We start from the raw sequence: 22,195 nt of genomic DNA, 5'->3' as shown, positions 1-22,195 counted from the left end.
TTCCTCATCCATAGCTTCAAAGCACTCTTTGTTTTGATTCCTCGCTCCACAGAACAGAGTGGGGCTCGTTTAGTGCGTCCCTTACTGTGGAAACTGAAACCTCAGTGGCCGCAGCCACCAGGTGTTGTCACAGTTTTTCAGCATCTGCCTCCTCAGGAATCTGGTTTCAGCCGTTACTTCCTCTTCAGGCCACGCAAACACCAGTACAATGCTAAATCTTTTTTTTGCCAGTAAACCCCCTATGCAAAAATTTGCATAGGGGGTTGAATATTTTCAGATTCATCTCTAATTGTACAGATTTAAAGTGGGCGGTTACCAAGCTGATTTAAATTAACTGTTTATAAATGTACATAAACTCTATTAATGCTCTAAATCACTTCCCGTATTTTCTTATTTTGCCAATCTGGATTGTTGGATGTTTTAGAAGACTTTATCAATATTAACTATTTATTATTTAACTTTTTTTTTTCCAGATTATGAAAAGAAATCTAAATAATGTGAAGAGGATGACATCGCACCCTGTTTATCAGTATTGTAAGTGACTCCGCTTCACTGGTTTCAACCGTTAGTTGTGATGAATTTTCCTCTGACATATTGGCTTGTGCCTCAGACATGACGGGGGCTCAGGACGGCAGTGTGAGGATGTTCGAATGGAACAGGCCGCAGCAGCTCATTTGCTTCAGACAAGCAGGCAACGCTCGTATCACCCGGCTCTATTTTAACTCCCAAGGCAATAAGGTACACACACGTACTGAGAAAGGGAGAGAATATTGGCTGTGTTTTGTCTGCTTGCTGGCTTGTTCTGATTTTTCTGAATTCCTGTTGCAGTGCGGAGTTGCTGACGGAGAGGGATTCCTCAGTCTCTGGCAGGTCAACCAGACGTCCTCCAACCCCAAACCTTACCTGGTGAGGTCGACTCCCCGCCCTCATGTCAGGCTGTTAGCGACAAAACAAAAGCTTCCAAGTAAATCTTGAAATCATTGTTCTTCATTTTTGTTCTTTTGTTGCTGTCAGAGTTGGCAGTGTCACTCCAAGACCTGCGGTGATTTTGCGTTCATCACGTCTTCCAGCCTGATCGCGACAGCCGGACAGTCCAACGACAACAGGCAAGCGTTCGCACCGAGAAACTAAATCGAAGACGTTTTGTTGTTAAGTCAGGTTGATTATTATGTTAATATTTGCAGAAATGTTTGCTTGTGGGACACTCTGATTTCACCTGGCAATACTATAGTCCACGGTAAGAAACTTGATGTTCATAAAAAAAAAGGTACTATTCCACCATAACAAGCTGCTCTGTGATGCATCCTTCATATTTCTTCCCTCCCGCGCCCCCTCAGCATTCCCCTGCCATGAGAACGGGGCCACTGTCCTCGAGTACGCTCAGAAGCAGCAGCTGCTCATCACTGGAGGCAGGAAAGGCTTTGTGTGTGTGTTTGACATCCGCCAGAGACAGCTGCTGCACACTTTCCAGGCCCATGACTCGGCCATCAAGGCGCTCGCTCTGGATCCCTTTGAGGACTTCTTTGTCACCGGTTCTGCAGAGGGAAACATAAAGGTAAGCAATTTTTATTGGATTTTTAAAAAAAGAGTTTATCTTATGTTTTATTTTTAGTCTGATTTACATATTTCTTTTGGTAACTTACAAAATACAGAGTAGTAGATATGACTTAAGTAAAAAAATACAAGAAATAAAATGGATCACATTCCACAGCCTGCAAGTCTTTGGACATTCCTTCTTTGGTCTCTATCCGGTTTCTGTTTGTAGAAACAAAAATGAATCGCATAAAAAGAAATAAAAGTCAGAGAAGTGAACTATGCTAGGTATAGCACTATGTGGAACTACAGATCAAAATCACAATAGATTGAGTCAATGAATCTTGGTACTAAAGTACAAACTAGAATCAAGTAAATTGTAAATGTTATAAATTATTATACCCGGCATTTTTTCCAGTGTTTGTAAAAGGTAACAGGTTTCTAAATGCTCACACGCTAAGACATGTGCTTTTGCAGGTGTTTTTTTTTTTTTTTTTATCAGTTGAAACGTCCTCTACGAAAAGGTTTGTAAATGTTGATTGGAGAAAAAAAAAGAGATATCAAATCTGTGTTTTTCTCTCCAGGTCTGGAAGCTAGCGGGCCACGGCCTCATGCACTCCTTCAGCAACGAACACGCCAAGCAGTCCATCTTCCGCAACATCGGCAACGGCGTCACGAAGGTGGAGACGCGTCCGGGGAACCGCATCTTCACCTGCGGCGCGGACGGCACCCTGAAGATGAGGGTTCTCCCTGACCGCTACAACATCGCCAGCAGCATTGTTGACATCCTGTGATGCCTGCTTCCACAACTCAGGGTCCAAAGATGAAAAGACAAGTAAAAAAAAAACAAAACAATGCGAAGGCTCGTCAAACAGCCTTTAGGTGAGGATATATCGTCAACAGCTTGCCACGCTTTTTGGCACCTTTGAGTGTGCAGAGGTCATGGGTTTTCTGCGGAAGTAGATGTTGTCCAGAATGACAAAACCAGAGCTGCAAATGTTTCTTTTCGCCAAAAAGGCTGAAAACAAAAAGTTACAAGCAAACGGTATCATACTTGATTTTAAAAGCTAGATTTGTTGTAATTTTATTGATGAATCTCTTCTCATAGAGTGTGTCCATAGGGAAGCTATGCATGTCCTGTTCTCGTTCCGCGGTGCAATCACAGGTCTATTGATAGTGCTCTGTAAAAGTGCTCAAGCAAAAATTTTAAAAAAGTGTGTAACTGTCGTCATTTTGTGCCCACAGCTGAAATCTTTTAGCCTCTACTGTAACCAGCACTGTGGTTTGTTATTAAGTCGGTGGTTTCCGGTGTGATTCGAGTCGTTGGAATCTGCTTTTTGTTTCAATAGTTTTGGCCCCTCCGGCTTCTCGCCAAAGAGTCGACGGCGCGTCGCTCTTAACGGCGACGCCTCTCTTTCCCTTCCCCTCCCCGTCCACTGATCACTGGCTGCCCATCGCTCACTGTGGCCTCTCCTGGTTTGAGTTCGACCTGATCCAAGTGTGTGTTCTCTCTGCCGTGTCTGCCTACCCGCCCGCCTGTTAGTGCGACAGCCTCCATGCTAGAACATCGAACGCCCCGCTTCCCCCGTGACTGTAACTTTTAATGTTTCATCTGTGTTGTCCAACGCTAAACACCCGACCGCCCAGAGCAGAAACACAAAAGGTTCACTACTGGTTTTTGCACAAAATGTTATCAATTCTGTTTGTATGTTTGTGGGTTGTTTTCTTTTTGTTGTTGTTGTTGTTGTTTTAATTGAGTAGATTTTAATATTTAAAGTATGTATATGTTTGTGTTTGGTTTACTGTTCCTTTGAAGAACTGCTTTAACTTATTGCCTTTTATTTTAGGAATGTAAGAGCTTTTACTGTTTCCGATTGGACAACGTGCAACAGTCTACTGTTTGTGTGTTTACTTCGCCAGCTGTTTTTATTTCATCCATGAGAAAATAGATATTTGCACTCAAATTCTGAAGACACTAAAAGTTTATTTCAAATATATAAGTTATCAAAGAAACTGTTGTATACAAATGAATGTCTGGCTTTATTTGCCCTGGTAGTAAAGCGTTTAAGATAGTTTTACTATATAAATTATATAAATATATATAAATATATATATATACAGTACGAACTACAACAACAGCTTGTACAAACATGAAGACATTTCTTTATTTTTTGGTTTGTATCATACCAGTTGGATTAGTTGTGACTTTTGTTAAGTGTGTGGTATTTATTAAAGAGATTAGTGTTCCTCCCTCTTTCCGCCCACTACATGTGCTGTATGTGTTTTAGGAGTTTTACCAATGCTGTTCGTGTGTGTGTGTGTGTGTGTGTGTGTGTGGGGGGGGGGGGGGGGGGGGTGGCTGTGTGTGTGTGTGTGCATGCAAAGAAAGCCAATATCATCGTTAGACGTTTGCCAGGCCCATCGAGCCTGGGGGTGTTTGTGAGAGACGGGTCAAGGTAACAGTTTTACCTTTGTAAAGTGAATAAATGATTTTTATTTCATTGGGTTTGCTTTCTTTTTCATTTTAGAAGTTTTTTTTTTATTGAGCAGTGTAATCAGTCGGCACTGACGCTGTTTCACCACAAACTGTAGAAAACATGCAAACGTGCGGCTAAGGCCAAAATTATTCATATTCTTGGCAGATTTTGCTTTAAAATCGTTTTCATTTAACCTAAAAGTTTGTTTCTGAAAGGAAGTGAGACGAGCCTTCCTCAAAATCTGAGTGTTTTTCTTTTTTTTTGTAACCGCTTATTTACATATTTCCATAGATTATCTACAGCCACAGCAAACTGTAATGTTACTTCTAAACAGAAGTAATATGTTGGTGAAATTAAGTTTAAATGTAAATCTGCCATGGATATGGATAATTGGGGGGTATAAACTTTCTACAAAATATGGATTGCCATGCATTTGTCATCAAAAACAGATACAGAAGGTAAATCATTGGTTCAGTTTGTAACAACAGGTATTTATCACAGCTTTTTTTTTTTTTACTTATAGTGGGGTAAACGAGTCATTTTATGGTGTTTAAAAAGATTGTGGTGCCTTCACTGCCTTACTTAGACTAACTGTTAAAAGTTGCAACATTAAAGATATTGAAATGTTAACATGTGCAGTGAAAAAATACAAAATTATATTAAAAAAAACCAATTAGTATTCAGTCTTAGTAACACTGAAATCCCACTTTCAACTCATGCAACAACAAACGCACAAACGATATAAATTCAGTTTCCTGTAGAAAAAAAAAATATTTAAAATCTGTTCAGACTCATTTGGACTAAATGTTCCACATGACAATGAAGACTAATGTATATAATTGTTGTAAACGTTAAAACTTTTCCCCCTCCTCTAAATCTAGTAGTGCGTAACTTTTGTCAACACGGGGTTTGCTTCAGAGCATGACGTAATGGTTGTGTCTGCGTGATTATCACTCATCTGAGATGTAATGGACCACAAAGAGCCTGACGTAGCTCTGGTCCCAAACGTACAGGTGTCTGTCCTTCGGGCTGTAGGAGAGCATAGCCAAAACTCCCCCAGGAGACCTCAAGTCAAATGTCATATTCACTGCCTTCCCCTTCAGCAAGTCGAAAGCAAAGGTAACTCTGGTGTCCTTGGTGTCGGTGACGTACAAGACGCCACAGGCGATGAAAGCGTTGCCGGCCTTGGTGCGGGGGTACGTGGTGTTTATGTAGGACGTGACGGAGAAGGTCTTCTGGTCCAGCTGGGCTACCATGATGCTCTCATCCGCTCCCGAGGCAAATATCAACCACAGGCCGTTTTCGTCTGCCGCCATCTTGAAATAGGTCTTGGAGTTTGTCAGCAGATACGACAGGTTGTTGAACAAGGCGTTGTCTATGTAGAGAGTGTGAAGCCTCCTGGTTCTGAAGTCAAATCTGGGAAGGGATAAAGAGTTTACCGAAAAAAAGTGAATCTAATGGAACTGGAATGGAACCGCTCTAAGACAAATAACACTTACCTGGCGATAGTAGAAGTGCCAGCGATGTGATAATAGAGAGAGCCGTTGTGGACGGTGTGACCGCAGCCTTGGTAGAACTTCCTAACATCCACCGTCTCGCTGCTGCCGTTCTGGAAAGCAGCCATGTTTTGGTACTCCTTCACCATGCGACCTGAGGAAGTTTTAGGCACAGCCTTCACCCAACCACTGTCTCAATGTGAGGCCTCTTTGGGAGAAACGAAGAGAGTCAAAGCGGCTCACCTGAGAAGTGTTCTGCCACCCATATCCTCTCATCGTTCATGTGAGCTGTGTCTTTCATCCACGTGCCAAACGTGCTCTCCATCTTCGCCACAATTCTGGGATTTATCAGGGACTTTATGAGGCACTCTGAGGGAAAACAAAACACGATCAGACGTTTACGTCTGTAGGTCATTGATTATTAGCGTCGGGAAAACAACACGCTCACCCTTCTTAACCGGCTTTTCGTGAAGTTTCACAGCTTGTTTCACGGTCAAAGTTTCGTCGTTTGGCACGGCGTGCAACAACCCTGTCAGGCACAGTGTGATTGGTTTAATGTTCTTCCCTTCTCACTACTGAAGGTTAGGCTGAACTGCTTGAAATCTTCTAGCAGTAAACGTGTCAAATTCAGAAATATGGGATGATTGTTTCATCAGCCTTAAGGTTATAGAGTCCAAGTTTACCCAGAGTATGAGCGGTTTGCAGGTGAGCTCTGTGGTGCCTTGTCCTTGGAGGCCCTTGAGGCCCAGGAGGTCCCATGGGTCCAGGAGGCCCTGGAGGGCCAGGCGGACCAGGAGGCCCTGAGCAACAAAAGATAGCAACATGAAGATGTCTAAACCTTTGCAATTTAAAAAAAGGCTTCTAATAAAATGCATTTGGGTTTTACTTTGTCTCCTTACCCTCAACAATGACATCATTGGATGATTCATATGCCTCTCCTGGTGGACCAGGCTCTCCTGGCTCTCCTTGTTCTCCTGGTTCTCCTTTCTCACCCGGAGGTCCTGTAGAGGACATCATGTTAAACAGCACAAACTCATCCAATATACAATTTCTTTTGGATGAAATACTAATACACAGGCTTTGTTGCATCCATAATGCGATCCATTGTGAAGTGGAAGTGGGAGAATTGGGAGATTTTCCTAAGTCATTCAGCTGAAGGCCAAAACCACAGTAATGAGTAATATTTGCTGGAAGTGTGGGGGGGAAAAAAAGAGCTGTTTCCACCTCCTCTGCCATTCACGAGTAAGACAATGCAGCATTGAAATATCTGACTAAGAGAGACGAACTAGCAAAACAAAGATCATCATCTACAGTTAGAGTCAGCCTGCTCACACAGATAAACAATCAATACATTCCCTTTTTATTGTTGCAGATTTACTGTGTTTACATAAAGAGCCAAAAACATTATATTTCTTTGCATGTTAAGGATTCAAACACAAAATGAACATGTCCGTAATACTTTAGTTTCAGATTCCCTCTTAAAGTTTTATTTTATTCTTGTACCACAGTCTAGTCTTAGTTTTAGGTCTCAACTCTACCTCAAAAAAAATGTTTTGTTTGGATTTGCTCTCAAAGGATCATTTTTGCATTTTTATTTAGAAAAAACTGCAAAAATAATCATGTCAGCATCTCATTAACGTTTTTCGCAGATTAACTTTGTCTAAATGCTGTCCGAGGGTTGAACACAAATAATTAAAAGAAAAAAAACACAGAAGCATCTAAAGGTCAGAAGTTTGACAACGTGTCAAACTTAATGAAAAAGTATTTATATCGATATTGACGATATGGGCTCTGTATTTTCTTGGTATTGGATTAATACCGAAATATGCAGCATCACACACCTCTAGTGTGCCAACAATTTTTATGAAGCACAAACCACCTGAGATGCTCAGTTTATTACCACAGATACCTTCAGGTTTTGGACGAGCAGCAGCCATATGAGTTTGAGAATGATGAGGCTTCAAACTTTTCGAAACTGAAATCTTGATTTTAAGCAGCGTTCCAGCTGATTTGTCTTACTTGTCTTACCTGGATCAAAGAGAACAGACAGTATGTGCCATAAACCTAATTAATATTTATTTATTTACTTATTGATTTAAATAATTCAATAATTGAATGGTTGCATTTAATAAACTGCACTATGAAGGTCATGCCTATGCTCAAGTGAAAGGACGTAGCAGTACAATTCAAAAGTGTAAAAACAATATGTAATACCAGTGTATTGCAAGATTGCAAAAAATGTTTCAGCCCCCAAAAATTGCTAAGCCGTCCTCAGCCCTCTCGAAGTGGGGCTTACGTTTATTTATCCCGTATGTATCTGAATTCTCGAGTAGAGCGCGTTTGATCGTAGTGGACTTTTTAACCTCAGGTTATCCTTGGCCCTTTCATTGTTCCATTATGCCTCTCTATTATGCCCATAACTGCCTGGAGCTTTAATAAAAATGGCCAGAGTAGATCCTCCCTCTCTCCATACCCTTCTTCCCTCTTTTTCCATCCGCTCCAGGCAGTCCATTCAGTCCTGGAATGCCATCGGTCCCATTGTGGCCTGGCAAGCCGTCTGCACCAGGCAGACCTACACAGCAAATGGATAGAAAGGAAAAAATTAAAATTAAAAATGAACAGACAAGCAGCTCCTCCACTGATGGGAAAGATAAATTTCAGATTTGGGTTTAAGATGTAAGGTTTCACTCACCTGGTGGCCCCGGCGGTCCTGCAAAGCAAAGTGAGAGGTTGTTGATGAGTAAAGTGTGAGTTATGTCTTTACATATAAATATGTAGCTAATTCATGAAGGCATACCGGCGAGGCAGACTCCCTTAGTGCTGTTGCAGATGTCAATCAACAATTTGATCTGAAGAGGAAGAAGGAATATCTAAATTTATGATGATAGTAAAATACATTGGATTAATATAAGAGCAGATTTTTAAATCCATTTTAGGTGATCGTGCAGATAAACATTACTTTGATTTATGCCCATGCTGATCTATACGAATAACAATGTAGGAATCTTATTGGTTGAAAAATTCTCCTGTTGTCATAGTAGTTTTGTAATCTGCACATTGTCATCGTCTCGGATGTGTCATAATAAACTGGGATAAAATGAAATCTGCAGCCTGTGATCATAGAATAAGCCAATTTAGCTCAATTAGATTTAAATACAGGATTTAAAACAGGAAGGTGGCTGACTTTAATGAAATGATTAACAGTACAACCATCTCACCGGCACCATGGAGTAAGTCATCATCATCATCATGTCATCCTGTGTGTTGTAATGCTGGCCGTGTCGATGCTTGTGCTTCAGCTCGAGCTTCAACTCGTCCTTCTCCTCCCCGACCTCCTGGCTGGCCTCCTTCAGCCGTAACCCCTTCCCTTCGTCGTCATGGTGACGCTCCCGCTGCAGGTCCTTCTCCAGCTCCTCGCTCCTCTTGTTCCTGGAGTACTGCTGGTATTGTGAGCGGTCTCCGGGGCCCGCTCGCAGCCCCGCCGCTCCCTTCGGCACCTCCCGGAAGAACTCCACCACCGAGCTCTGCTCCACCTCGGCCAGCCTCGCTTCGGTCTGCTGCAGCCGCGCTTGCTGCTGATTCTGCTGGACCATGAGGACGAGGAGGCCCACGGAGTTGACCAGCGCCACCACGCAAGTCCCGTACAGCACCATCCGCTGCGGAACGGTCATGCTGGGGGTTGGGATCCACATTGTCAGAACCTCACTTCCTCGCTTCTGAGGGTCCACAACGTGCTTCAACATTCACTGGAGGATAAAGTTCCAGCTTAGGGTCGGAAGTCCAAAAGGCCAAATCACTGTGGTCGATTGAATTCAAAAGAAAGCCATTCGAGTGCTCCAAATAATCCCGGTGAGCCTCAGTGTGTGCCCTCTACCATGGTGGTCTAATCTGAAGACTGACTGACTGGTAAACACAGTTGTGGATGTGTTTGTGCACCCAGTTGCTGCAGGGGTCGTGTGTAGGGGTGTGCACGGCCAGTGTAGGAGTGGGCATTACACAATCTTCTGAGCTGGTCTGGGAAGAAACCCCAGCCTGTTCAGTCACCTGATTTATATTCATCAGAAGCCATTCTACTGCACCGCCGTGGGCAGACTGACATCACGCACATCGACACAGGCATGCACATTTTATTTGTGTGATGCACACGCAACGGCACTCGCATGCACAACACATTGCAAACATTCAATGCACGCTGGACAAAGTTCTGTGACGTCACGTTGTAATTTGGATTCAGAGAAAGCAGACAACATCAGAGAACATCAATGTCACCGCGGTGCCTCTAAGTTGGTTCATTTCCCTCAGTTTCCAAGCGCCTTTGTCCTCCCCGAACCTCCCCTCCGGCTCCTCAACCCTGTCACATCTTTGCGGCTTTCATTCATCGACTGCACCACTGACCCATTTCTTTTCCTTCAATTTGGCCCACGACGGGCCATTTCACCTGAGGAGTGACAGTTCAGGAGGGAATTACTTAAATAACAACCTTCCAAATGCTAAAAGACCTCAGAGCTGGTAGCGGTACCGCTTTGGAGTTGTTCAAAAACCGAACCACTTAATTTGTCTCTGGAGATGTTCACTGAAACAGACTTGATGGATTTTCCTATCTACTTTCTGTAACTTTTGCGGATAAAGACGTACAGATTTCCCATGGAAGGAGGAAGGAAGAAAGCAGATTCTCACTACTGCTTTTAGAGTTAGTGTGGGGGGCTCATGCCTGAGGCTGTGGGTCATGGACAAGCAGCTTGAATTGCTCCTCCAGATGTGTAGACATGTGCACAGATAACGTCTTAAAAACATGGAGGCTGTTCCTTTGTTGCGCGTCATTCACTGCCCCAAGCTTAGCTGATAAAAAACAGAGAGATGCCGCCATTTAGCAGATGAACGCCAAAGGAAAATGTCGACTCCTTACAGATGGCTTAACTGGAAGATGTTGCTATAGCCGATGTTTTAAACTTACACAGTAAACGTTGGTGTTTTGATCATCTCCAGTTTTAGTGATTTTCCTGCAGAGCATCTTCATGTCTTCGTCCAGGCAGTTAGACTCCAGTCCAGAGTTCATGAAGGGTACAGAGATAACCTGGCGTATTTTCAAGGAAAGTTCACCCTCCTGCTCAGTGTTTCCAAGGTTGAGTTTTATTAAAGCCTGTCTGGTACAGTTCAGAGAGGAGGCCAGCTGAACAGAAAACCATGATCAACATTAAAACACTGCTTTAGAAAGAAAATCTTAATCAAAGACAGCAGCTGGTAAAACGTCATTAAAGGTCTGAGTTAAAGAGAACTTAATCAGAACAAAAACATTTTCACTTCATATTGAATCCTGTGAGACTCGCATGATAAATATGCCTGTAAGATTTTAAAGTTACTGCTACTGCATACAGTAAGTGAAGTTAATTGCAAAATTCTAGGAGTGGACCATAAAACTGCACTCTCTCTGGCTGCCATCTCCACGTTTTTATGAGAGCTTAGGGCCGAGGCAATCTTCTCTCCATTATCATATCTTCCTTCCAAAGCCCTTCTAAACTTGATGAGATACATTTGTCAAGGTTTCTTAAGTAAGTCTTACCGCATTGAGTTGGTGATTTAAACTGAAGTATAGTCACATTTTCTTTGTGTGGTAATCCAATGCACATCTTTCATATTTTATCTAATAAAATATGTGCAATTAAATATCCAGCAAGTGATTCTAAAGTTGTAGGTTTTGATTGCAAGACAAAGGCAAACATGTCATCATCTAACATTTAACTGTTCAATCATCACCTAATCTCCAGATGCAGTAAAGACAAAGATGTGCTTGACCACAGCCCTGAACCCAGAGACAAGTTTACCGAGGGGCTGTCGTTGCCTAATCATCCAGAACAATCTTGGTCTTAGCCATCACACAGGCCTTGGTTATTGTGGCAGGCCCTGAGCGCACAGTCGCGCGTTTGAACCGTGCGCATTCTTGAACTCGAATGTGGGCGGTGAGTGAACTGACAGAGCCTTTCATGCAGAGCGATTAAACACAGCAAAGGGAGAGATGAAGCCAAACACTGCGGACTTTGTCTTGAATTACAACCCTCAGCTCCCAAAACAAGATGTTAAAGGAGGGTATTATGTATATTCCAGGCACATGGTGCCATTTTATGGCACAATCAAGAAACTATTAAGTTACCTTCAGTTGTCATAAAAATGCTGTAAATATCAAACATAAATCGAAAGAAATTGGACTTCGCATTGATGCTCTGAAATTTGCCTCTGTTTCCTTTAGAAGCTCCTTCTCTTTTTGACACGTCGCCGTCAGGATGTCATCACAACAACGCGCCTCGTTGTGTCCACCAGGTGTTTGCTAATTGCTGGTGCCTCTAGTTTGAAGGAGCTGAGAGGTGGTGTCACTGGGGATGGGTGCTCTGTGAGGTGGAAGCTCAGCTGGAGACTGCAACTCCATGGAGGATATTTGTGGGGAGAGGTAGTGCTTTGTATGAGCAAGAATTTAAGCCTAATGGCTGCTTTGCTAGTTCCAAGTAAAATGAAAGACGTACAGAAGGAAACATAAAGTTCTGGCAATAATGCTGTAGGCATTCACATTTTTGAGTTCCTCCACTTTTTCCCCGCAAACCTTTCACCACTGAACTACCCCTGTATACTTTCTGCTATTTCAACCATTCAACTTTTCCCATATTCTGCTCATTCAGCACACTGGAGATATTTTTTTTATATTGGCATGATTTATGAAATATTTAGCTTTTTGTGATCATCGTGGTTTCCATTGAAATAAATGGAACATCCGATAACTTCTGAAAAATTCTGCTAAAACCTTTGCACTCTTTAACAACTAAGTACAGAACATTCTGTGTACTATCAGCCTGAAACGCCGTTAAAACTTTAAAATGTGGTCATATCCTTCCACTACTTCTGTGTATTTCAGGTTTTTCACACCTTCTACAGATTTCATAAAATCACTCTTGAAATCTTTTGTTTTCATCAACCTTAGTCTTCAGAAAAAACAGTGACCCACTAAAAGGGTTTCCAGTTTAATACTAATTCCAACCTGAATACTCCTTCCATCCCTAATTCAACTATGTCAAACCCTCCTCCCAGCCCTCTTTCCAAGCCCGACTCTAATTCCAACCCTGATGCCAACCCTGACCCTCTGTCCAACCCTAATTTTAACTCTAATCCAACCTTCCTCTCCATCCTCCTTACATTCCAATCCTCCCTCCAACATTAGTGATAGCCCTCTTGCTAGTGTTAGCATTTTATTAAGTAAAGATTTGGTTTTCATATACTGATACATTACCATTTGCATGTTGCACGAATTAATTTACTTAGTCAATATTCAAGTGAGGGCTAAAATTTTGGCTCAAATTATTTTGAGTACATTTTATGATAACCTGCTAAATTTAGTAAATGTCAAACAATGTGCTGGTGAAGGTCAGAAGCTATTGACAGCATTTCATTTTTAGCTAATATCTTATACATTACTGTTGTCACACTAAATGGAACAACTTAATGTTAGAAAACATGGTAGTGACCCACAATCATTAGGATAATATTTAATATACTTTAGCTAATTTTAGCATATAGGCTTCTCTGCACTACATTAGCTAAAAGTGACTTTTTCTTACTGTTTATATTCTTCAACATTTGATAAGCAGAAAGTTTTGCTTCTAAAGAAGATTGCACACTGCTTTGTTTCTTTAATGTTTCTCAATCAACTAAATGATAATCCTGAAAGAGATGATTTCCATAAATAATAAAAATCAAAAGTTTTATTCTAAAAATCATATTTGTTGAATTGCATTATGGGAACAAATTGGCTTCCTAAAGCCAGGAAAGCTGTTGGTGATGATCATTAGACAACAAAATCCCAGAGCAGCATGGATTTCTGCCTTTCTTTATAAAAGCTTTATCCACCTGAGATATGGTGGTGGTATTGTGTTGTGGGCCAGTTTTACATTATAGTAAGAATGTAGAGAATCTGTGTAAAAGGCGTTAATATTATAATATAGTAGCAGGTAACGTGTATGACTGACCAAGACAAAGAGATGTTCCACCCTGAAAAAATAAAAAAGGATCAAATGTGGTGAAACTGTGAAGCTTAGGAAAGGGAAACTGAATTTAAAACATGGAGAACAGATGTTTTAGGTAATGTCTGAGGCAAATGCATGAAAAAAATATGATAGTACGTACAAACGATTAATGAGAGCAACTTTTTTTTATCCCATCTATACCTTAACAGTAGATCTCAAAATCCTAGTTTAAATCACATAACATTTTATTTTGAGTGATTCATGAGTAAGGACACAGATCCTGTGAAGCTCATGTTCTGCTAAAATGTTATCCAAATCAATTTACAAAAAGCAAGTCGTGATTTTCAGGAATTCGTTAAAAAGCTATTAGAAATCCTAATCTGACCAAACTGAAAGCGACAAATTGTATTAAATAAAAAGTGAGCTTGTAGTACATCATTCCAACTTTATCAGCCCTGCCTGGCCTGCAAAGACGAAAACTACCAACGAATTTGGCTGCAGAGATAAACCTCCCATAATGGCAGCGATAACACGGGGTTTCCCATACACTCTGAAGCCAGCTGTTGGGTGTAGGATCACATTCCTCTGATGTTCAAAGGACGACGCGATGCTTCTCATCAACAAAATGACAAACAAGTGGTCCTGCCGACATGCACTCGCTCAACTAAGACCTGTACGCTCAAGGGCACAGGCGCAAATCCAGCTTCTCAAGGTCTTCCCTGTATTGTTTACCATTTTCCAAAGATGTTGTGGCTTTTGTTTTACCCTGACCTGGCTCGTCACCAGCTCAAAGAGCCTATAAAGAGAAAGCTCACACAGCTTTCATCATTTTACACTGGTTGGGCTTGAGGAGCTACGTCGACATCGTTTCATACCCTCCGTCTTATGGATTCGATTTCTTCCTGTGGTGGGACCATGTCTACTGTGGATATGGATGATGTGGTGACAGACCTGGTGTCCATTTCCTTAAATGCCACAGCACACCTGTCACCTGGCATCCCGATAGCAACAAGAACCCTCATTCTTCTCGTTTGTCTGCTGGTGGTGGCTTGGAGTCACACGGAGAAAAACACGGTTCCAGGTAGGTCCGGCTTTAGTTTCTTAGCCTCAGACAACGAGCTTAGCGTAAGCGCCAAGAAATTCACTGTCATCTACCACAACAGGCCCTTCGTTCTGCCTGGGTTTTGGTCCACATTTATCATACTTGAGATTTATCTGGACTGGGATTGGCACAGCCAGCAACTACTATAACAAGAAGTACGGAGACATTGTCAGAGTTTGGCTCAACGGAGAGGAGACCCTTATACTCAGCAGGTTGGTTTTCTCCTTTAACGTTAAAGACACTGTACAAATCCTCTCAACTTTTATGACAACCCATGTATCCCTTTTCCCCCCTTCATCAGGGCCTCAGCAGTTAATCATGTTCTGAAGAATGGAAAGTACACCTCCCGTTTTGGGAGCAAACCAGGACTCAGCTGCCTCGGCATGAATGAAAGAGGCATCATCTTCAACAACAACGTAGCCCTGTGGAAAAAGATACGCACCTATTTTGCCAAAGGTATCATCTTAGAGCCTCAAACCGGCGCTGTAGAGTGCAGATAGTTCACACGACTGTAAATCACAAACAAAAAGGCCCATGTTTTAGCCCTGACAGGTCCCAATCTGCAGCAGACAGTGGAGGTTTGCGTGTCCTCCACGCAGTCCCACCTGGACAACCTGGACAGCTTGGCTCATGTGGACGTCCTCAGTTTGCTGCGCTGCACTGTGGTTGACATCTCCAACAGGCTCTTCCTGGATGTCCCGCTCAATGGTGAATACAACCAGGCACCTTGAAAAATAAAAGGAGTGGTGATTCAGAGCACGTTAAGCTAATCATTTGTGTTGTCTGCAGAGAAAGAGCTGCTGCTGAAGATTCACAGGTATTTCGAAACGTGGCAGACGGTGCTGATCAAACCTGACATCTACTTCAAGTTTGGCTGGATTCACCAAAGACACAAGACAGCAGCGTGAGTCAGTGTGCTGCCATGTGCATATGTTGACCTGTATGGGGTTATTTTTAACTGCAAGGCAACATTAATTTACCTTCTCACAGCCAGGAGCTTCAGGATGCCATAGAAAGCCTCGTGGAACAAAAGAGGAGGGAAATGGAGCAGGCAGATAAGCTGGACATCAACTTCACGGCAGACCTCATATTTGCACAAGTCAGTGAGATAATTGCACGTTTCCAAACAAAGCCTTGAGTGTTTCTTTTTATTATTATTTTCTCCCCAACTCTTTGTGCGTATGCGCTCAGAACCACGGAGAGCTGTCGGCTGAGAACGTGAGGCAATGCGTGCTGGAGATGGTGATCGCTGCTCCGGACACTTTGTCCATCAGCCTCTTCTTCATGCTGCTGCTCCTCAAACAGACTCCCCACGTGGAGCTGCAGCTGCTGCAGGAGATAGACACCGTCATAGGTGAGCTGCTCACTGTGCTGAATAAACACAGGTTGCAACTCGTTCCGTAGTGTTGCATTGATGACGTTTTTGCTCACCAAATGAGTTGGATTCAACATTAAACTAAAAGGGTTGCATTCAGTTGTTTTTCCTGACATTTATTTCAAACAACTTTCTTAGTTCGTTGGACTCCGTTAGCTGTGGAATATCCCAGCTTCTGGTAATGAAACAGGATTTTTGTCTTTTCTTTGAAGGCGACAGACAGATGCAGAATGGGGACCTTCAGAAGCTGCAGGTGCTGGAGAGTTTCATCAACGAGTGCCTGCGCTTCCACCCGGTGGTGGACTTCACCATGCGGCGAGCCCTGTCGGATGACGTCATCGAAGGTTACCGGGTGCCAAAGGGCACAAATATCATCCTGAACACGGGCCGCATGCACCGGACAGAGTTCTTCCACAAGGCGGACGAATTTAGTCTGGAGAACTTCCAGAAAAATGTGAGTGGTGAACCTCGTTTTTGGACAAGGTTCACGGTTCAAAAACGAACTTTTAATTGTTTAATATGTAAATGTAAGGGAACAAACTTCATTTTCAAACTCTTTGATTGTTTTTTCCTCTTTACTTTCCTCATTGATGTGGATTAAAATCTGATTAAACCACTTGGCAGAAGTTTCAGCGAGGCATTTGGGGATTTTGCTGCAACATTTTGAATCTTCAGTCTGGAAAATGAATCGTATCAGAAGAAAATCCCAATGCATGTGAAAATATAACTAACTGCTGGAAACACTGATGATTACGGCGGTTAGTCATTGCAAATATTAGCTATAGAGAAACTGAAATATGGCATGCATTATCTGCCTGAATAGTTACAGTGTTTGAAACTGCAGCTTTTGGTTTTAGTTTTTTAAACTTGACCGTTTCAACCGGCTCTCTGCTCAGTCCTCCCCCTCAACATGCCGCCTGTCCTCTTCCAGACTCCCCGCCGTTACTTCCAGCCATTCGGCTCGGGCCCTCGCGCCTGCGTTGGCAAGCACATCGCCATGGTGATGATGAAATCCATCCTGGCGACTCTGCTCTCGCAGTACTCCGTCTGCCCCCACGAGGGCCTGACCCTGGACTGCCTCCCACAGACCAACAACCTTTCCCAGCAGCCCGTGGAGCATCAGGAGGAGGCCGAGCAGCTCAGCATGAGATTCTTACCCCGACAGAGAGGAAGCTGGCAAACGCCTTAGACGCACCAACAATGTTCACATAATGTTGTATGGATACGCCCTCCATCACTACATCTGTTTATTGTCTTGTGATTGTACAAAGCACTGCTGTTTCATTTTACGAGTCATATATTTTGTGTTTATACTCATGTTGTTATGAACTATGTACAATGTAAGTGTCTATATGCTAACTTTGAAGTAAATGTAAATTATTATGTTAAGGATGTGTGTTTTCGTCTTTCTTTTGGTGGTTTTAACGCTATACGAAATACAGCAAGGGCAAGGAAAATCGCTTAATGTAACTGAAAATAGTTAATAAATAACAGTTATTGTAATACATAATATATATTTATCAGTACAACTAAAATTAAACAGAAATGTTTCTAATGTTGCATTAAGATTAGAAACATTAATGGAAGTTAAATTAAGTGTGAAAGGTCTAGACATCTGTAATGTACCATAAGTATCTACTTATAAGTTCAGATGAATTTTGAAAAGCCAAAACATTAACAAAAAGTTTAATTTTTTGTATATGATGATATTGATCAGCAGAGGGCGCTATTGTACTTCCAAAGGGCCTGCAGTTTATGGTTTAGCAGCCACGTCTAAATAAAGTAACCAGTCTGTTCATTATGCTTAATTGGTCTTCCTCTGGGCAAATTTCACAACCTGATGCTGATGAAAAAAGAAAGAAAGTCTTTCTTTCTTTTTTCGCTTTCTCGCTGTCAACACCACTTCAGGAATTTAGCAAAAAAAAAAAAAAAAACCCAAAACAAACAGACAAAGAAAACTCAAGAGCACATCTCAGAGGTTTGCTTGCCTCAGGATGCCCTTAAAACAATAACAGAGATAAATGGTGGGAGAAGGTTTCCTCTGCACAGCACAGTCCCTCTGGAGATGTCGGTTGTCAGCTGTCTGTCAGGGATGCAAGACGGCGCAATATCTAAAATGAATGAGTGGGCTCCGTCCTTTACTGACACAAAACCACCTGAGACCTGCTTTTGCTGACTAAAGATAGACGAGGAAAGAAGAGACACATGTACTTTTTGGAGCAAATCAGCATCTGCAATAAAGCATTCCAGCACGTCAGCGACAAATTTACTGATTGTGTTCAGGTTGGGTTGGGGTTTTGTATCTGCATTGATTCCTGCTGTAGGACAAAAACAGATATATGTTAAAAAAAACAAACTCACATCTGTAAGGGAGGTTAAGTTATTAAACTTTGCAACAAAACAGTTTTACGTTAAAACACAAATGAGAAACTGCTATAGAGGTAGATAGACACGGCTTGGGTATGTGTTAAAATTATTATTTATATTAAAAAATCGTGTTATCTTTTCTTATTAAAGAAAACACGTGTAAAGTATAGAAACAGTGTGAAAGAACAAAATGTGATTTGATTTCCAACCTGCTCACACCCACTATTTGAAAACAGTTTCTCCAGAAACACAAAGCATGAGCATCCAGTAGAGATGTCACTGAGTTCCTGTTAAATCTGACAGTTCCTCATCTGTGTTTTGCTTCGTCTCCCAGCATTTTTTTCCTTCTTCCTTGCTTTGCTAAGCTAACCTGTCACATACTGGGAGGTTTGACCACAGCCTGGGCCACTGACGAGGACAAGCTGGGTCCAGTGAGAGGCTGATTTAAGTTTAAAAAATAAATGAATAGAAGAGGATCTGTGTTCAGCCGAAGTGTTTCCTCCAAACGTGATCTGACAAATGTGTTAACACCTACTGAAGGGTACAGAAATGGCTTCAGGCAAAAAAAAAAAACATGCCAAAATTATGGACTACTCACCCCAGGAACCCAACTACTGTCATATCCGTTTTGAAACATGGTGGTGGTAAAACATGCCCATGATACAATCTACCTGAGCTTGGCCAATTCTGTCAAGAGGAATGGACAGATAGATGTTAGTGAAGCAGATTGTGCAAATCCGATAAAGGATTTGCAGCGATAAAGGATTTGCAGCAAAAGTTGGTTCTATTCCCAACTTTTGACCGAGATAGGCTGAACGTACAGTAAATGCACGGCTGAACCCAAAGCCTCAAATTGTTTCCTCCATGTAAAAAAAATGACACAGAAGAATTTCTAAAGTGACTTCACAGAGAATAATGGGATCCAAGATGGAAAATAATAAAAGAAATGTGGCTCCAAACTAAGGGATGCCAGACATCTGCTGAATAGATCTGTGGTAACATTTAATTCACATGCGCTGCTGTTGTTGCATTGATGTGTGTGTGCGTGTGTGTGAGCTACAGTTTATGCAATACTTTTAAGAAGGAAGTGAAAAATGCTTGTGTTTTCATTTTGTTCATCTGTGCTTGTTTATGACACAAACATTTTGCTGCATGCAGTGTCATGTTGTTGTTGGAATGTCTATGATGAGTCGTCTGTATTACAGCCCGCTGAGCTGCATTTCGCTTGGAGTCGATTGTCAATACCAACTAAACTTTATGTATTTGCTTATGAGGGTCTATTATGTTTATTTTGTGGTTATTGGAAGCCTAATGGTCTATGTATGCATCTAATTCAGCTTCCCAATTACAAATTCATGGAGCCAGGATGACAGATGGCCTTTAAAAAAAACCCCAACAAACTCCAGCCTCTCAGCAAAACTTTACACAGTCTTGCCTCGTACTCTGATTGACAATCTGATTGATTACATACTGCTAAGGACCCACACAAACACAGCCACAGACAAACACACACCCACACATCATTTTCAGCTTAGATTCTCAAATGCCAGCGGCCATACTGTCTTTCTGTTTAAGTCCCCTGCTGGATTAGTGCTTCATTAAAAAAAAAAAAGGAGCACTGGTGGTCATGGAAACATCCAGCAGAAAGGAAAAACTGGCAGTGTACTCATCTCCCTTCATCGTCGGAGCGCTGTCACTGTGAATAGTACCTCCTACAGTCAGCAGTGACACTGTTTTCCATGATGCTCCCAGACATTTGCCTTTTTGCATGCCTCTCTGCCTCCCTGGTAATGAGTGCACCAATTTTCAGAACATTTCATAAGAAAGTGGGACAAAATATCTCACAGTCCTTCTCATCAAGCTGCTTTGTAACAGGAAACCCAGACAGGCAGGACACAGTCTTTTATGAAGCTTATACTTGCCAAACTCAACTCATTTGTTTCCTGTTAAACAGCAGAGGAGACTGGTGACTCTCATCATCCCAGCACAGTTTTCTGCTTCATGTTCTGTTTCTTTTATTTTTTACAAACAAGCCATGGAGGGTGAAGTTTGAAGATTTTCAGAGTAAACATTTCCCCTTAGTAATCTAAATTTGGCTCTTAGCATCCCACATGAACAGCTCTAAGAGTAGAAATCTGCGACATTCTTGGTCAAAAATAGTTGCAGAGATGTAGTTTATCACATATATTATAAACCAAATTAGCAAAACCAGGCTTTTGAAGGATGCACGATTCCCAAAAAGAAGGCATAAATAACTGAGATGCATCTTTAATCTTGGCCTGCAGACTGCTTCTACAAACATTTGTGGTCAGTCTGAGAAGCTCTGTGAACTTCAGCATGGTGCCTTGATGGGATGCCGCTCTTGTAACAAAGTTAGTCTTTAAATTTTGTTGACACTAAATATTCCAAGGTCAGTTATTGGTGGTATTATAAAAATCTGGAAGAAATTTGGAGCAATGTGACCCATCTTGAATCCAAGGTTTGGGGTGCGCACAGGTTAGATTCAAAGTCTACAGATTAAATGTCATGCTATGTCCAGATTAAATAAAAAACAGCACACAGAGAGCTTCATGGATCGGTTCAGGTAGTGTTAGCTGCAGCGATGTAAAGCACCCCAGAATAGTGTAAGGAGACAATGCCTAGGCTAGAGTCTGACCTCATAAATGCATTTCTGGTAGGATGGCCATAAATTTCCCAAGCGCACTTTTAAACCTTTTAGATAGAGTTTAATTTCAAAACCACATAGAGGGGGCGAATTTAAACATGGTACAAAACTTGTGTAAGGAGGTCGTGGTGGTTTAATCCTGCAGCGCCAGCACTGACGATCTGGGTGTAGCGTGGAGGAGCATGGTGGAAATGGTGGGAGTGTGGACATTACACTGGCATGGCCGGGTCACCAAGACTGTGAAGCAGGCCTGAGTCAGGATGTGATGCGATCATATAAATGACAGAGTGGTCGTGGGAATGTGCAGCTGACGTGTAGATTATGATGCATGCAGTTAAAATGAGGAGTGGAGCAACATGAGGAATCCCTTCAAACTGAAGGAGGGTTTCTGAATTTGCCACCATCCAGAGAGATTCTCTACATCTTGGCAGTGGGTTTTCATCCTGTTTGTATATTGATTCAAACATTTTAATTACAATACAATACTTCTGTTGATTGCTAATGGAGACACACATGAGCAGCATAATCTCTTTTAAAACTAATTTGACTGGATTACATGTTCTGTTTATTTCATTTGTCAATTTGTATTTAGCTTTCACAAATCTACAAATATAGCTGCCATTAGTATAGTTTTAAGAACCCAGTTAGTGCTGATGATAGGCGGCATCAAAAGGCTAAAATTAGAGCACAGCTGGTATGACCTACACAGAAACATGCTCACTGATAAGATCTGTTTTGGTTAGATATTTCTGCTTCTCCAAACACACAAAGGTACAGCAGGCAATCATAATGCTGCTCTGTCTCAGGCCAGGAGCGGTGTGTGCTTCTATTCATGCCCACACAGGCCTCACATCCACTCTCCATTTCACATCAGGTCAAAAAAAAAAAAAAATAGAGAGCAGGCTATATTGCCAGGATCAAAGAAGCGCAGCTTGTTGTTATTACTGCCACATCTTTTTTTCCCTCTTCTTCTTCTTCTTCTTATTATTATTTTATTGCCTCCGCAGAATTGCAGAGGCGAGTCGACGTGACACGCAAACAGGCAACAAATGCTCGCCGAGTCAAAGATAAGTGAGCCTCGGGCAGTGGGAAGGAAGGCTGATGCCATCTGGTCCCCAGCGTTCCCGCTGAGCAGCTTTCAGGTCCACACCTGGGACGGCGGTAATGCCTCTGA

The 22,195-nt window shown here is 42.0% G+C and overlaps 3 protein-coding genes across 4 annotated transcripts in view; 2 read left to right on the top strand and 1 right to left on the bottom strand.

Annotated features, from left to right (window-relative positions):
- dmxl2 (Dmx like 2) overlaps positions 1 to 3,787 on the top strand; it is a 45,102-nt gene extending 41,315 nt beyond the window's left edge. For both annotated transcript variants that reach the window (XM_014469034.2, XM_023332726.1), the window contains 7 exons: positions 474 to 534; positions 611 to 738; positions 829 to 906; positions 1,015 to 1,106; positions 1,185 to 1,237; positions 1,338 to 1,555; positions 2,118 to 3,787. In XM_014469034.2, coding sequence (XP_014324520.2) covers positions 474 to 534; positions 611 to 738; positions 829 to 906; positions 1,015 to 1,106; positions 1,185 to 1,237; positions 1,338 to 1,555; positions 2,118 to 2,327 — 840 coding nt within the window. In that variant the 3' untranslated portion in view covers positions 2,328 to 3,787. The remainder of the gene's footprint in view (positions 1 to 473; positions 535 to 610; positions 739 to 828; positions 907 to 1,014; positions 1,107 to 1,184; positions 1,238 to 1,337; positions 1,556 to 2,117) is intronic.
- Positions 3,788 to 4,491: 704 nt separating this feature from the next.
- Positions 4,492 to 10,015, bottom strand: gldn (gliomedin). The gene is made up of 10 exons (XM_014469024.2): positions 8,725 to 10,015; positions 8,304 to 8,355; positions 8,199 to 8,216; positions 7,980 to 8,078; positions 6,406 to 6,507; positions 6,190 to 6,306; positions 5,955 to 6,035; positions 5,750 to 5,875; positions 5,510 to 5,660; positions 4,492 to 5,426 (listed from the first exon to the last, which is right to left on the bottom strand). The coding sequence occupies exons 1-10, from the start codon at positions 9,247 to 9,249 to the stop codon at positions 4,961 to 4,963; spliced, it is 1,737 nt and encodes a 578-aa protein (XP_014324510.1). The 5' UTR covers positions 9,250 to 10,015; the 3' UTR covers positions 4,492 to 4,960.
- Positions 10,016 to 14,073: 4,058 nt separating this feature from the next.
- LOC102231498 (aromatase-like) lies at positions 14,074 to 17,340 on the top strand. The gene is made up of 9 exons (XM_005799744.2): positions 14,074 to 14,593; positions 14,676 to 14,826; positions 14,916 to 15,070; positions 15,158 to 15,322; positions 15,404 to 15,518; positions 15,605 to 15,713; positions 15,806 to 15,968; positions 16,202 to 16,443; positions 16,921 to 17,340. The coding sequence occupies exons 1-9, from the start codon at positions 14,398 to 14,400 to the stop codon at positions 17,176 to 17,178; spliced, it is 1,554 nt and encodes a 517-aa protein (XP_005799801.1). The 5' UTR covers positions 14,074 to 14,397; the 3' UTR covers positions 17,179 to 17,340.
- The last annotated feature ends 4,855 nt before the right edge of the window (positions 17,341 to 22,195 follow it).

This window comes from Xiphophorus maculatus, chromosome 4, assembly GCF_002775205.1.
Source record: "Xiphophorus maculatus strain JP 163 A chromosome 4, X_maculatus-5.0-male, whole genome shotgun sequence".
NCBI classification, from domain to species: Eukaryota; Metazoa; Chordata; class Actinopteri; order Cyprinodontiformes; family Poeciliidae; genus Xiphophorus; species Xiphophorus maculatus.
This window is presented reverse-complemented; position numbering and strand designations above follow the sequence as displayed.

Coding starts and splice junctions, on each gene's coding strand:
- gldn (XM_014469024.2), bottom strand. CDS start 9,249: ATGTTGAAGCACGTTGTGGACCCTCAGAAGCGAGGAAGTGAGGTTCTG. Junction 8,356..8,724: donor TGACTTACTCCATGGTGCCG/GTGAGATGGTTG, acceptor CTTCCTCTTCAG/ATCAAATTGTTGATTGACAT. Junction 6,307..6,405: donor CAATGATGTCATTGTTGAGG/GTAAGGAGACAA, acceptor TTTGTTGCTCAG/GGCCTCCTGGTCCGCCTGGC.
- LOC102231498 (XM_005799744.2), top strand. CDS start 14,398: ATGGATTCGATTTCTTCCTGTGGTGGGACCATGTCTACTGTGGATATG. Junction 14,827..14,915: donor GAGACCCTTATACTCAGCAG/GTTGGTTTTCTC, acceptor CCCCTTCATCAG/GGCCTCAGCAGTTAATCATG. Junction 15,519..15,604: donor CAAAGACACAAGACAGCAGC/GTGAGTCAGTGT, acceptor ACCTTCTCACAG/CCAGGAGCTTCAGGATGCCA.